The 12,701-nt window shown below is 39.4% G+C and overlaps 1 protein-coding gene across 3 annotated transcripts in view; it reads left to right on the top strand.

Annotated features, from left to right (window-relative positions):
* The window catches only part of KIAA0391 (KIAA0391 ortholog), a 47,077-nt gene that overhangs the window by 9,204 nt on the left and 25,172 nt on the right, over positions 1-12,701 (top strand). For all 3 annotated transcript variants that reach the window (XM_027638026.1, XM_027638027.1, XM_027638029.1), the window contains exon 5: positions 12,426-12,533. In XM_027638026.1, the coding sequence (XP_027493827.1) occupies positions 12,426-12,533 (108 nt within the window). The remainder of the gene's footprint in view (positions 1-12,425; positions 12,534-12,701) is intronic.

The following is a 12,701-nucleotide window of genomic DNA, read 5'->3' as shown; positions in this document are numbered from 1 at the left end:
GCCTGAAAGGATGGTTGTGCAGTGGGAAGGAAGCACATTAGAAATGCGTATGTGCTGTCAAGAAGGCAGGAAAAGATGGGTTTGTGGTCATGTAAATCCCCTCACTAGATCTGGACTAAGTGTGTGAAGGGGTTTTACATATTCCTCTAGAACATAAGGGACTGGATGGGGAGGAGGAAGTAACTTGTTCATCTCTGTGTTCTTTTTTCAAATGAATGAGGCAGTGCTGTTTCCAAGGAGCCTTGAAGATAAAGCTCTAACTCTTGCTTTTTTAGACTGATACCTTTTCCTTTCTATAATGCTTTGGTTGTCCTTCCAACTCCATGATTTGCCCCAAAACCCTGATGTACGCAAAGTGGGCTTTGGGTGCATGTCAGTCTTGTTCTGAATGAAGTAGTTTATTACTTCCAAACCCTTTCTGTACTCCAACATCTAAGAAACCTCTGTCTGACACAGTCTGCTCTAATGTGGCAGTGCCTTCACTCCCAACTTCCCATGTGGTCTTCTCGTTCTTTTACGTGCTTTGTTGACTGTCAACTTGTGGACAAAGTCAGCTAAATTGTCTGCGCTTGAGCTGTTTGCAAGGTGAGTGTAGTGGGTTTGTAACCCTCCCTGGGAGGAAAACGGAACTAGGATAGGTCACCTGATGTATATTTTACCAATAAAGTATTCCATACCATGTTACATCAGCTCAGATATAAAGATATGTTATCACAGAGTCGTGATTATTGGCTCTACCTTGGCCAGCCGCAGGAAGTCCCTCCTGTAGCCAGCTGTCGTTGCCTTCACTGGGGAGGAAACTTCTTGCAGCTTCTAACCAAAGCCACCCTATGTAGCACTCCCCCCACTACCAAAAAACTCGGCTACCTCAACGCACGACATTGAGCTACTCTTGAACTGCTCTGAGATGCCTGGGTTATTATGGCTGTCCATCTTGCACGTGGATGTCAAGGCTTCTTTGCCTGAGCTAAGGGAGAAAGGGAAGTTAGGCCTTCTGTGTCTCCCGAGAAGATCAGGGGCTATGAGGAGAAAACCCCTTCCAAGCAAACAGCTGATACTATGTGCACAGTATGTTCCACAGCCCAGGATTTGTGTGCCATTTACCTCCCCTGCTTCTATTCCTGTGTATGTTAGCTCCTCCTTGTCACTGCCAGGAAGCAAAGAATTTTTTGAAGGGGAGGAAGTGTGGAAGGAAGAAGGCCAGGTTGACTTTCTCCAGTGGGTACATGTGCCACCTTCCCTCTCAAGTTTGTGCCATTCACAGTGTTTGTCCTCTACAGTAGGAGTGCAAAAATTTGACATGTTGCTGAATGCTGTAAAGTCCCTTTTCCCTGGGATGAGGGAAAAGAACAATTCCTGTAGTTTCTTCTCGGATGAGAATGATTATCAGTTCTGTGGCAGAGTGGGTCACTTTGCTAGAGCTTGGATAGAATGCCAGCACTTGGATTGAGAGCTAGCTTCTGCAAGGACTGTGCTGGCAGAATGAAAATCCTGCTGCTGCCAGCATGGTTTGAAAGTTAGTTCTGGGGAGGGATAAAGGGATGGTGAGCTGTAGTTATGCCTAGGATTAGGACTAAGCAACAAGACAGTAGAGATTTCTGAGCTTGCTTTTTTTTTTCTTTTTCTTTTTTCCCTCTCTTTCCAAGACCCAAGAGTAGGATGAATGCTGAGGTTGTGTTACATGAGAAAGTTATGAGTAATTTTTGGATGGGTATGATTTACTTTTAGTAGTCTGTGTTTTCAGGATGGCAAGGATGAAAGAACCTCTTGTTTCTGAATCTAGAAAGTCCTGAAAGTGTGGTGTTTGGAGATTAGTGTTTTAAACAGCAGGTGCTTGAGGACTTGAGCTCAATTTATTAGGATTGAGTGAGAGCTATTGCTGGTGGAGATAAAGGTCTTATTGTAGCCTTTTGGTACTTGTTGGTGTTGGGCTTAGGGTAAGAGTTGCTCATTGCGAGTTAAAATACTTGAAGCACTCACTTAATAGGGTTGTGGCTAGGCCAGAGCATTAAATTAGAGGTGACATCAGTAAGAACAAATGTGTTGCCTAGTCTGCAACAGCAGTGATCAAAAAGCTTTCTTATAGTTGTTGTTTGATTATGGGATGACTAGTGCTGGACAGTTTAATTCTACAGGTTTTGCAAAATAGCAGATGAATGACTAAGTCCATTGTTGCCTTGTGGCTAGTTTTTAGTTATGGGAAGGATGTGGTCATTAGCTTGTAGATAAGGATAGGGTTCACATTGCAATTAAAATTAAATACACTGATATCAAATCTGAAGACTCCCGGATCATGACGATGTGCAGCCATAGGTCTAGGGAAACATACAGAGACTGAGACATTTGCTGCTAGATGGTGTAACATCCACGAGGATAGAGGAGAACTTGTGAGTAGGGCTTAGAATTAGCTGTGGTTTTGTTTCAGTATTTTGGCTAGAGCTACAGTTTGGATGATAGGGAGAATGCTAGCCTCAAAGTCTGACCCACTACTCAGTCTTGTAGGTCTAATAGGGACAGAGTAGAGACAGGTAATGGTTTATGGCAGGTATTGCAGTAATAGAGTGCTCAGTCAGAGCACTGCAGCCCAAGCTGCAGCCTTTATCTGCTTACTTTCTATCCTTCTGTTTCCATTTAATTCAGGGTGAATGTTACACTCTTCTTGTGATGTAATCTACTGGAGGGGAGGGAACTTCTGGGAGGAAGGAAAATGGGGGGAAAAGGGGAGACCGAATGGAAAATAGGTGGTGAGAGACAAAAACATTTGGATTTTTCCTATAAAGTTTCTCTTACATCTTCCCTTACCTCAGAGGTTCTTGATAATGGGAGCAAACAGAAGCACAAAGAGCCTTTTGGTGGAAAAATAAAAGACTTATCTGCTTCCTTATCAGCAATAAATAGATCTAGATGAAAACATTATAAATTGAGCACAGACTTCTTTGACTCAATGGCCCCCGTGTTAGAGAATCTTCCTTGGGGATGGGTCAGATTTCTGGAGTGGTCCTCCTTTTCATGATTTGTATAGCAAGGAATGAGTTGGGATTTTTTTCAGGTCGTTAGGCTACCCTGCAACATAAGAATGTTCCTTACTTCCAACCCACTGTTTAAACCCATTTTGTTGTCCTCCACAGTCTTTTTAAGCTACTTCTCGTGTCACCTCTGTATTTGGAAATTCTCCTAACCTGATACATATTACAGTTAGTGCAATTAAGTAAGAAAAGTCTGGTTCTAATCTTATTTCTTTAGGAGCAGTTGCTTGGTTAAAATATAGTTGCTAATCTTAACTTGTTTTAACTATATATCATCTGGAGATCTTGCTAAGCTAAATGCAAACATAGTTTGCTGGTGCTGTGATTTTTCTCAGATCAGTATCTTCCTTACATTAGCTGGAATGTAAAAGAAAAAATAGAAATAGAAAAAATTGAAGAATATCACCAAGGTTTAAGAATGGCATACCTTGATAAAAACATATTTTTTTCTGATCATTAGTTGATCACAGAGACAGATAGGATCATAAACATGAAGTTCAGAACAGTAACTTTTAATCAAAGAATTAAAGTAATATGAATTATCCAAGTAGCTGATTTTTAAGGAGATTATTTTATGAGGAACCTCTTGGACACACAGTCCTTTACTTGCAGCTCATGCCTTCCACTAAGTTGGATCTTGAGGCATGTTTACATAATGCAGACTGCATACCTCTATCATCCTTTTTTAAGTGTTCACTTGCTGCCTCTTAGTATTGCTAAGTTCTGTGATAATGCTTCTAAAGTAAAATTAGTGTGAGCATATGTTGATTTAAGACACTTGGAAATTTATCTCGTGGAACTTTAAGTATTATTGAATGGCCCTTTACCATTTGGTCCTTTGATCCATTCCCAGAGGTCCTTCTAAGTTGAGGAGCTGGTCTCCAGCTGTGGCAGACAGATTCTCCTGATGATGCAGAGACCTATATGGAGACCTAACATAGGACTCAGTTTTAATTGATGATAATTAGAATAGCTTAACAAATTATGATAATTTTATGTTAGCTTTCCAATGTCTTATCTCTTAGGATTTGAATAGATTTACTTTAGAACATCAGCAATTTGAGCAATGTTTTCATTACACTGTGATGATCATTTAAGTTGATACAGTTCTTCCAGAAATCTGTTTAAAAAAAAAAGTGCACTTTCTTTCTATATTATGCCTTGTCTCATCTTTCTGATGCTAAATTTAATTTGGTTTTGTGTTCGTCATTGGTTCGATTTCTTCTGTGCCTCCCTCTTTCCTAAATACCTGTAAAATATTACATATATATGGGAATTGGTACAGAACTGTGAAAGAAGCTTCTGATTTTTTAGCATGACCTTTTAGGGGCTCTTTATTTTCTGCCTTTTTTAATGCTGTAACTAGTTCAGTGTTTTAGTAGCTTATTAGGAAGTCTTGTGTCAGGTTTTTTGCAAATCTAGTTAATGCCATCTGGTTCTATTTTACCTACCTTTTCATTGTCACAAGGAAAGAAATTTTAGAGATGCTCTTTTGCAAAAGGTGTGCACATTAGCTCTACCAGATCATATTGTTCAAGAGGGTTTGCACAGTTTTTAGTGATTGGTTCAAATATATTACCGTGTGCAGATGCTGGGTGCATAGGTTTGTAATTCTCTGGACTGTTTCTAGAAAGACTAAAATAAAAGTAGAATATGTGGTGCCATTTGGGCCCCAGAACAGTTGCTGTTTCTTTTGAGATTGCAAATATTAGTTGGCATAAGCGTTTGGTGGCAGTGTGATCTTTAAACTAGTGTAACTAGCCTTACTGCCAGTTGTTCATTACTGCCCCCTTTGGCCCCTCCAAGTGTGCCAGGAAACAAGGGAGCACAGCCCTATGATAAGGGCTGTGTCCCCTGTGCCAGAGCACAAACCTAGATGAAAAAATGTTTTGTTTTCTTGTGACTGTTTCTTCAGCTAGATCAGTTCCCTGATCAGATTTGCTTCAGACATTTGGACCAGCATAGCAGAGAAAGCAGCACAGGGTATATCCAGCTCTCTGGTACTCATGTGAATGCTATAGACTGTAATTAAGTACTAGTCTGCCTCACTTACATGGGACTCTGTCTTTTCTATGAAGTTCATGATTTTAAGTTATCTTAAAGGTGTTTTCCAACCTAAATGCTTTTATGATTCTATGGTTCCATTCCACTGTCTTTCTGTAATGCTCATTACATTGCATTTAAGCATTCAAGTCAATCTTTTCATCATTTAGCCTTCTGTTAGGTGGTTTACCCTTAGAGGAGAAGGTTCCAAAGCAGTGGTTTTAATTTTGAAAGCACTGTGAATTCAAAATGTTTATGCCTTTGAAAAGTTTTTTTGGTCCGTTTTCAAAGCAAGCTCGGTATGGTCCATTTCTTTATTCTTGTACTTATGATGACAGCCCTGCAAAGATGGGGGCATTTTCCACTGAGGACAGCAGCACAAACTGTTTGTCCCACCCTCCATGTTTAGAGTGCTCAGGAGGGACTTTTCAGAAGTGTGCTACCTGGATTGTTGAGGTCCAGGCTGTGCATTGGCCCTGTTACTGACCCTCTGCTGTCTGAGGTAGACAGCTGGGAACAAGTCCTACAACACTGCCTGCTGTTGACTGAGGGCTGTGAACAGGCAGCGCAGTGCACATCTCAGCGAGGTTGTCAGCATGCCTGCAAGTACCTTCCTGTTTGTGACCATATCTCTGAAAGCTACAGCTGCAGGAGTTCGTGACTCTGGGATTATTTGTAGACTCTAGAGAAGTATATAACAGAGGGAAAACAAATTGTGTGCAATCCCGAGTATGTATGTATGTATGATACCATACACAATACTGAGAAAAGTCTTCCTGCTTGTAAGGGTTTGAAGGGGATTTCCAAGCTTGGAAACTGTAGGGGAAATAATCAAACCCTTCAGGCATAACAACAAACAGATTTAAGAGTGCTCCAGCAAGTGGCAGTAAAAAAAACTGGCTGGATTTCAGTTTGACAGCTGAATTTTATTTCTCACACTTAATGCACATTGCTGTGTTTTTCTTCTGATACCGAGAAACATTGCTGAAAACAAAGCAACCCGACATCAGTTTGTATTTTATGAAACTGTTAAAAAGGAAATGTTTTCACTTCTCTAAAAGCTGCTCTTACAGTGTTGGAAGACACCCTGTTTGATAGTAGGGGTAGTTACATTATAATTAAGTGCAGTACAATATTATGTTAATTAAAATTTGCTCTTTCCTTGCACATGTCATTTAATATGGAGAATGGAAGCACTACTTCTTCTGTTGTACAAAGCTTAAACTATTGTGAATGCTTCTGGAAAAAAGGTATGTTGAACACTGTAGTTTCTCATTTTTTAATTTAACTAGTGTCTCTCCACCATTCCTGAACTGAACAAAAACTTTATTTAGAAGAAGTGACAAACACCTTTTGATTTTAATAGGTTTTAGTAAGTTTCTTTTAATTCTTCTGTTTAAACTCCATGCACTGGCAGGAACATAATAGCCTTTCTTGTATTTAGAAGTCCTCTGTGGCTTTGCTTATATATCTCCTTTGTATATTAGATTACTTTAGGTGTTGGCATTTGGATCAGTAGATATTTTGGATTGTTCAAGAATTTAACCAGTGCCAGGATTTTTATTTCTAGTTGCCAACATATTTCCTATTTAGACTTGAGAAAAATATTCAAGTGATGTAACCTTTCCGTGTTCTGAAATGTATCATACACTGAGATCTGTTATAGACATTAGAATTATTTCATAATACTCATTTGGATTAGTCTCATTGCTTTTACCTAAGGACATGCTTGTTTAGCTGTGTTTTCTTTGTTTTGAAAGACATGATAAATATGTTATGTTTAACATAGTATCTGTAAATGCTAATATTTAATTCCTTGAATTGTTCGTTTTTGTTGTGCTTTTGAAGCTTGGGGTCTATGTGTGCACTGGTATTGGAAGAAAACCATATATTTCTATTTATAAATGTATTTACAGGAGTTGAAATAGTATTGTCTTACAAAAGAGTCCTATTTTCATATTTATTGCTACTGCTATTTCAAATATTATTGGCTGTGTAAGCCAGACTTTTGAGGTCCAAAGGCACACTTACTTAAAAAAAATTTTTAAATTAATGGTTTAAAATAGCAAGACTAGTCTTTTTTCTTTCTTTCTTTTTCAAACAGTAATTCCTATAGGTCAATTTTTTACAACCAACCTATTTTGCTTTGCTGCAATATTTCAGGCTGAGAGATAAATTTCATAAAATGTTGTCATTTAGCATAGGCAGGGAAAAGGGTCTATGGGAAAAGGTAATCCCAGTAGTCTCACCTGCTAAGAATGTCATTCCATGTACTGGCTGCATTTTTATATGCCAGGACAATCATCTTGTTGTGACCTGAACAGGGGGACTGGTGCAGGCTAAAAACTGTTATGTGGGCTCAGTTCATCCACTTGAGTCTTTCTCCTTGTGCTAACAATGTGTGTGCATAGGTAGGTGAAGGAAAAAGGGTAGGAATGAATGGCTGAGGGAAGGGAGAAGATAGAAACACCTTTTTCTGTGATAGCACCAGTACATACCAGTATAAAATAATAGTGAAATAGTACATGAGTCATTCAACTGATTCGGAATGCCAAAAAAATGTGACTCTTTGTGCTTTTGCCAAGATGTGAATGCATCTACCCACTAGTGATTAAACAAAAAATTATTTTAAAACTCCTAAATTCTTTACGTCAATATAAATTCCATCATGGGTTTGTTATGACTGGCTTTTACTTTCAAATTAATTTAATCAGTGTGGTGTCCATTTGTAAAGAAAAGAGTGTTTTTAGTAGAAGGTGAAGTGAATCATTTTTAAAGGTTGCATAGTGGGCATTCCCCTATTTTTCTCAGTAAGGCGATAAATGAAATCAGGTGAGTTTTTTAAAATTCCCTTTTCTTTTGTGCATGGTGTGGAACAGGATATCCCCGGAGCCACCTGTGGGCCTGTGCTGTGCTGTGTGTGTTGTTGCTGTGGGAAGGAGTGTTCTTGCAATGCACAGGCTACTGGGGGAAGTCTTGCAGTGAGGTAACAACCTTGCTGTATTGCACTACTTTTCTGCAGCTCCTGAGAGATAAGAGGGTCATGTCAATAAGCAATGTGAAATGTGTTTTTGAAGTTTTGTCCTTTCAGTTTGAGTCATGTTTCCGAGGCTGGGAAAATGGACTTTTCTTTGGAAATTTTGTGAGATGACCCCGATCAGAACAAGTTAGAAATCAGTGTAAGGTTTGTTGTGTTTGTCTTGGTGCTCTTACCTGGAGAGAGAGAGAGAAATGTGTTTTGCTACTTGTTGGCTTATTGAAGGGATTCATTAGAAGTACCCTTTGTCTTGTTGAGCAGGATGTTACCTTGTAAATTCTCCAGTGGCATATGCAGGGCTGTGTGTAGATCACACCTTGCATTCTCCATTTGGAATCACAGAATATGCTCAGTTGGAAGGGACTCACAAGGATCATCAAGTCCAACTCATGGCCCTGCACATGGCCATCCCCAAGAGTCACATCATGTACCTAAGAGTATTACCCAAACACTTCTCAACCTCTGCCAGGCTTGGAGCTGTGACCACTTCCCTGGGGAACCTATTCCAGTGCCCAAGCACCCTGGAAGGGGAAACCTGTGCAAATAACTTGCTTCTTTTTGCCTAAACCAACTTTGTACTGCCTTGATGGTCATCATGTCTGGCTTCTCTTGATCAGCTGTACCCTAACTGCGGCTGTGCTTTACTTCATTTACTTCTTAGAAAGAAAGTGTTCAGTTTCTTTGAACAGTTAGCTATTGAAGGAGATATCATTAGAGAACTCTGAATGAAACATCTCTTTATTATTGTGGCTGAAGTAAGATCTGCATAAAATCCAGACAATTCCCAGTCTTTGAAAGATCAACATCCTTTGAATTGTCTATTTTCTCTCTTCATGGTGAGTTGATCTTGGTTGGACACCAAGTGCCCACCAAGCTGTTCTATCACTCCTCTCCTTGACAGGGCAGTAGAGGGAGAAAATGAGATGGAAAAAACCTCAAGCATCAGGATAAAGACAGTTTATTAAAGCAAAAGCAAAGCCCACATGCAGAAGCAAAGAAAACCAAAAGATTTATTCTGTACTTCCCATTAAGGTGTGATGTTCAGCCACTTCCTGTTACATAGGGCCTCACTATTCATAGCAGTTGCTCCATAAAATAAAGGTAGTAATAACAAATGCTCCCCCCCCCCTTTTTTTCCTCTAAGCTTTTATTCTGAGCAGCTGTTGTGTGGATGGAATATCCCTTAGGTCAGGTTGAGTCAGCTGTCTTGGCTATGTCCTCTCCCTAGATTTTGCCCACTCCCAGCCTACTAGTGAGAGAGAATGTTGGAGAGACAGCCCTGATGCTCTGCAAGCACTGCTCATTAGTAGCCAAAACACTGGTGTGTTACTAACCCCTTTCCAGCTACCAGTGCAGGGCACAGCACTGTGACATCTGCTATGGGGAAAATTGACTCCATCTCAGCCAGACTCAATACACTCCTACAGTGTAAGTCTATGGGTGTTAGAATAACCCTTTGTACTATGTCCAGATGAGGTAGCCTGCTGCTTATTCCCAGGCTTTGCCCTTTTCCTTCCCTGTGTCCAGAGAGGATGAGAAATATGGAACTCGAAAACTGTCTCTCAGGGGAGGAGACCTGAATCTTTTCTGTCATTCTTTATGTATTTTTTTTTCTAGAAAAGAAAAGAAGTACTATTGTGTGTTGCTGGGAATTATGGATTGTGAGGAGAAAATGAACCAACCCTTGGGATTTTTAGTTAGTCTGAGGCTTTTCACTGGAGTCTTGTGTATTTGGTGACGTTAATTGAACTTGGCCATTTGTCTTCTGTGCTTTCTCTGCTATTAACTCCTCATCTCCCTGTGTGGATAAGTCTTCTGTACCAGCAGCCTTCTTCCCTGTTTTGCACAGTTTACTTGTAGAGATGGAAAATAATTGACCTGGGAGGCTGGTAGGGGCATACTGTCTGTCAGGCATGTGTTGAGAATGGTCTAGGACACATGGACAGGAGGAGAAGTGGCCAAACCATTGACAGTGGAAAAGCTGCAGCATCTCCCCAGCTCCAGAAGCAAATCCCAGAGAGCCAAGAACTGGCTTTCTGAGGAGCACTGAGCCTGTCGTGATGCCGCTCAGTGGGACCCTTCTGGCAGCCCTACTCCATCTGACCTGCTGGGAGAGGGGAGGGAGCCAAGCAAAGAGTGGGCGTAGGAGAGCGCAGACCCACCAAACTCCTCTGCTGCTTCCCCAACTCCTGCTGTAGTGTTCCCTCAACAAAGCAGTCTGCTCTGCCCATCAGGGAAAACCCACCCTTTCAGAAACTACTCTATAACTTGTTACTTTAAATAAAATACCACTTTAAAATTCTCCACAAAGAGCTTATTTTGTATGGAACTGAGCCCACAAAGACAAGATTACTTGTACAGTATGCTTCACAAAAATGTCTACTTGACTGTAACTATTTTACTTCAAATAATATTACCATTTGTTGGCATTGGGAAAATAACGCTCTATTGGAGTATATACCACATTTTTCATCTGCTTCCACTTTCTTTTGTCTTTTCCACTTTCACTTCGTCTCAGAGCTCTTCTATTTTACCTTCATTTGGTCTGCATGTGTTTTGCTTCTTTTCATCTTTCCACATTTCAGACAACCATCCAGTATTGTAGTGATGACTCACCTGATATTGAACCATGGGAAGTCCCCTGGATGGCATAGGCCCAGAAGGAATCCATGTTGTTTGGTTTTGCACTTGTTTCTTCCCCTCCAGCCCTTTGCTAGTGACTTCTTTCTGTATCTTGGTGTCCCTGTCAGATGGCAATGAGAATATTTATTCATCCATAGAAAATACATTGAGATTGAGGCAGGGAGCAGGGAAAACACTTCACAAGTGCCAACAATTTATTTTTGTTTGAGATGATAATTTCCTTGCCCAGCTTTTTATACTTTCTCAATAATGACATTTATTTAAGCCATGGAGAAATGAAAGATCACATAAAAGGCAATTGATTCTTATGGTGCTAGACTGAGCTCTGTGTTGTCTCTGTTCTCATTGTTGTGCTTTTGATTAGCATGCCTCTTTTCATCTGGAAATTACTCCTGAAACTTTAACATCCGAGTGAGGCATCCTTATCTCACTTGGTTGGCTTGTACTCTTAATACAAATTACCCTTTTCCTAGTATAATTTGTCATATGCGTTCCAACTAAATTTGAAGTTGGTGATCATTTGTTAGTGCCTGACAGCAGTGTATTTTCTGGACAAATAAATTCTTTCATTTCTTTCTCTGAGGAAGAGTGTGTATGCTGTATATGTTTTTGTTTGTGTGCTGAGGGGATGTTTTTTATTTAGACATACGTTGCCATATGGCTATGTGGGAGAAGGCAAGATTAGAAGAGTACTTCTTGAATCCTGAGTAGAAGGCATGAAATATGAATTGTTTTGAGTTCCTATGAAAGTTAATTTATAGCCTTGGTCTGTGAAAGCTCTGTCAGTGATAAATAAGTCTTACTTGTTACTAGAAAGGTAATTTATGAAACTAAGTCACTGCGTACCAGGATGGTGCAGAGTTCTTGTGCCTATTAAAAACAGTCAGAAGGAAGAAGTAGAAATCTTATGCAAGTGTCTGCAAAAAACCACTCAATCTTTCCTCAAAAATTAAGGGAGAAATTCTTTTATTCCTATTTATTATAGCTTTGTAGTCTGTTCTTCTACTGTGGGCTCTCAAACCTAAAGCAGTTGTGTTTTTCCTTCTGTTGGGAAAACATTCTGTTGGATGGATGCTGCTGTTTTGCTCAGTCACTGTATTACATTTCTGACCTAATAAGAAAGTTCATTCTTTTGTTAGTCTTAAAGCCATGTGTTACTCACAAATCGACTCCTGTCTTTCTAAATGAATGTTTATTTAAATATTGACCGGCATTCAGAGATTTCAGAATTCTTCCAGAGAACCTGAGTATGATGCTTACCTTACATTTGGAAATGTTAAGACCTAGTAGTAGTGTCACTGTCTACCAGTTTATACGGTTGCTTTGTTTTGCAGCTATTGCATGACAGTGACTATAGCGTGTATCTTTATAAAAGTGTACACTTCAGATTATAATATTGAAAATCTGGATTACTAAAGTTTTGAATTTTGGTTGTAATGTAATTTAAAGTTTTATTGGAAGTATCTACTGTAACATGGCTTTAAAGATATTTTGGTTGTGGGTTTTTTCGGTGTGGTTGTTATAGGAAATACGCAAGTAATGATGCGAAGTGTAGCCAGTGATGTAAAAGTGAGAGACTTGGGCTTTGTTTCTTTTTTTAATAAAAAGTGAATGAAATTTCTTTCTGTTAAACTCAACATAATATTCCCCTGTGAGTATTTATTTATTTATTTCAGGAATTTGAGGCCTTTCAAACATTTGTGGAAAATCGACTTCCGTTTGATATTGTTATTGATGGACTCAATGTTTCCCACATAAAACCCAGAAGGATGCATTGTGAAAATGTAAGTACTGTTAAATATGCATTAAGAATTTTGTGTATGCTGATTGTAAAACAATGAGTGCCTCATTATTAGTTATTCTCTAGAGAAACTGATCAAACATTTTTGTAGCACATGTTACAATGAATCATCTAAGTTTCACACATTAAAAATGATTAGTGAGAAGATAGT

The sequence above is a fragment of the Corapipo altera genome, unplaced genomic scaffold (assembly GCF_003945725.1).
Source record: "Corapipo altera isolate COAL_440 unplaced genomic scaffold, ASM394572v1 23, whole genome shotgun sequence".
Classification (NCBI taxonomy): domain Eukaryota; kingdom Metazoa; phylum Chordata; class Aves; order Passeriformes; family Pipridae; genus Corapipo; species Corapipo altera.
This window is presented reverse-complemented; position numbering and strand designations above follow the sequence as displayed.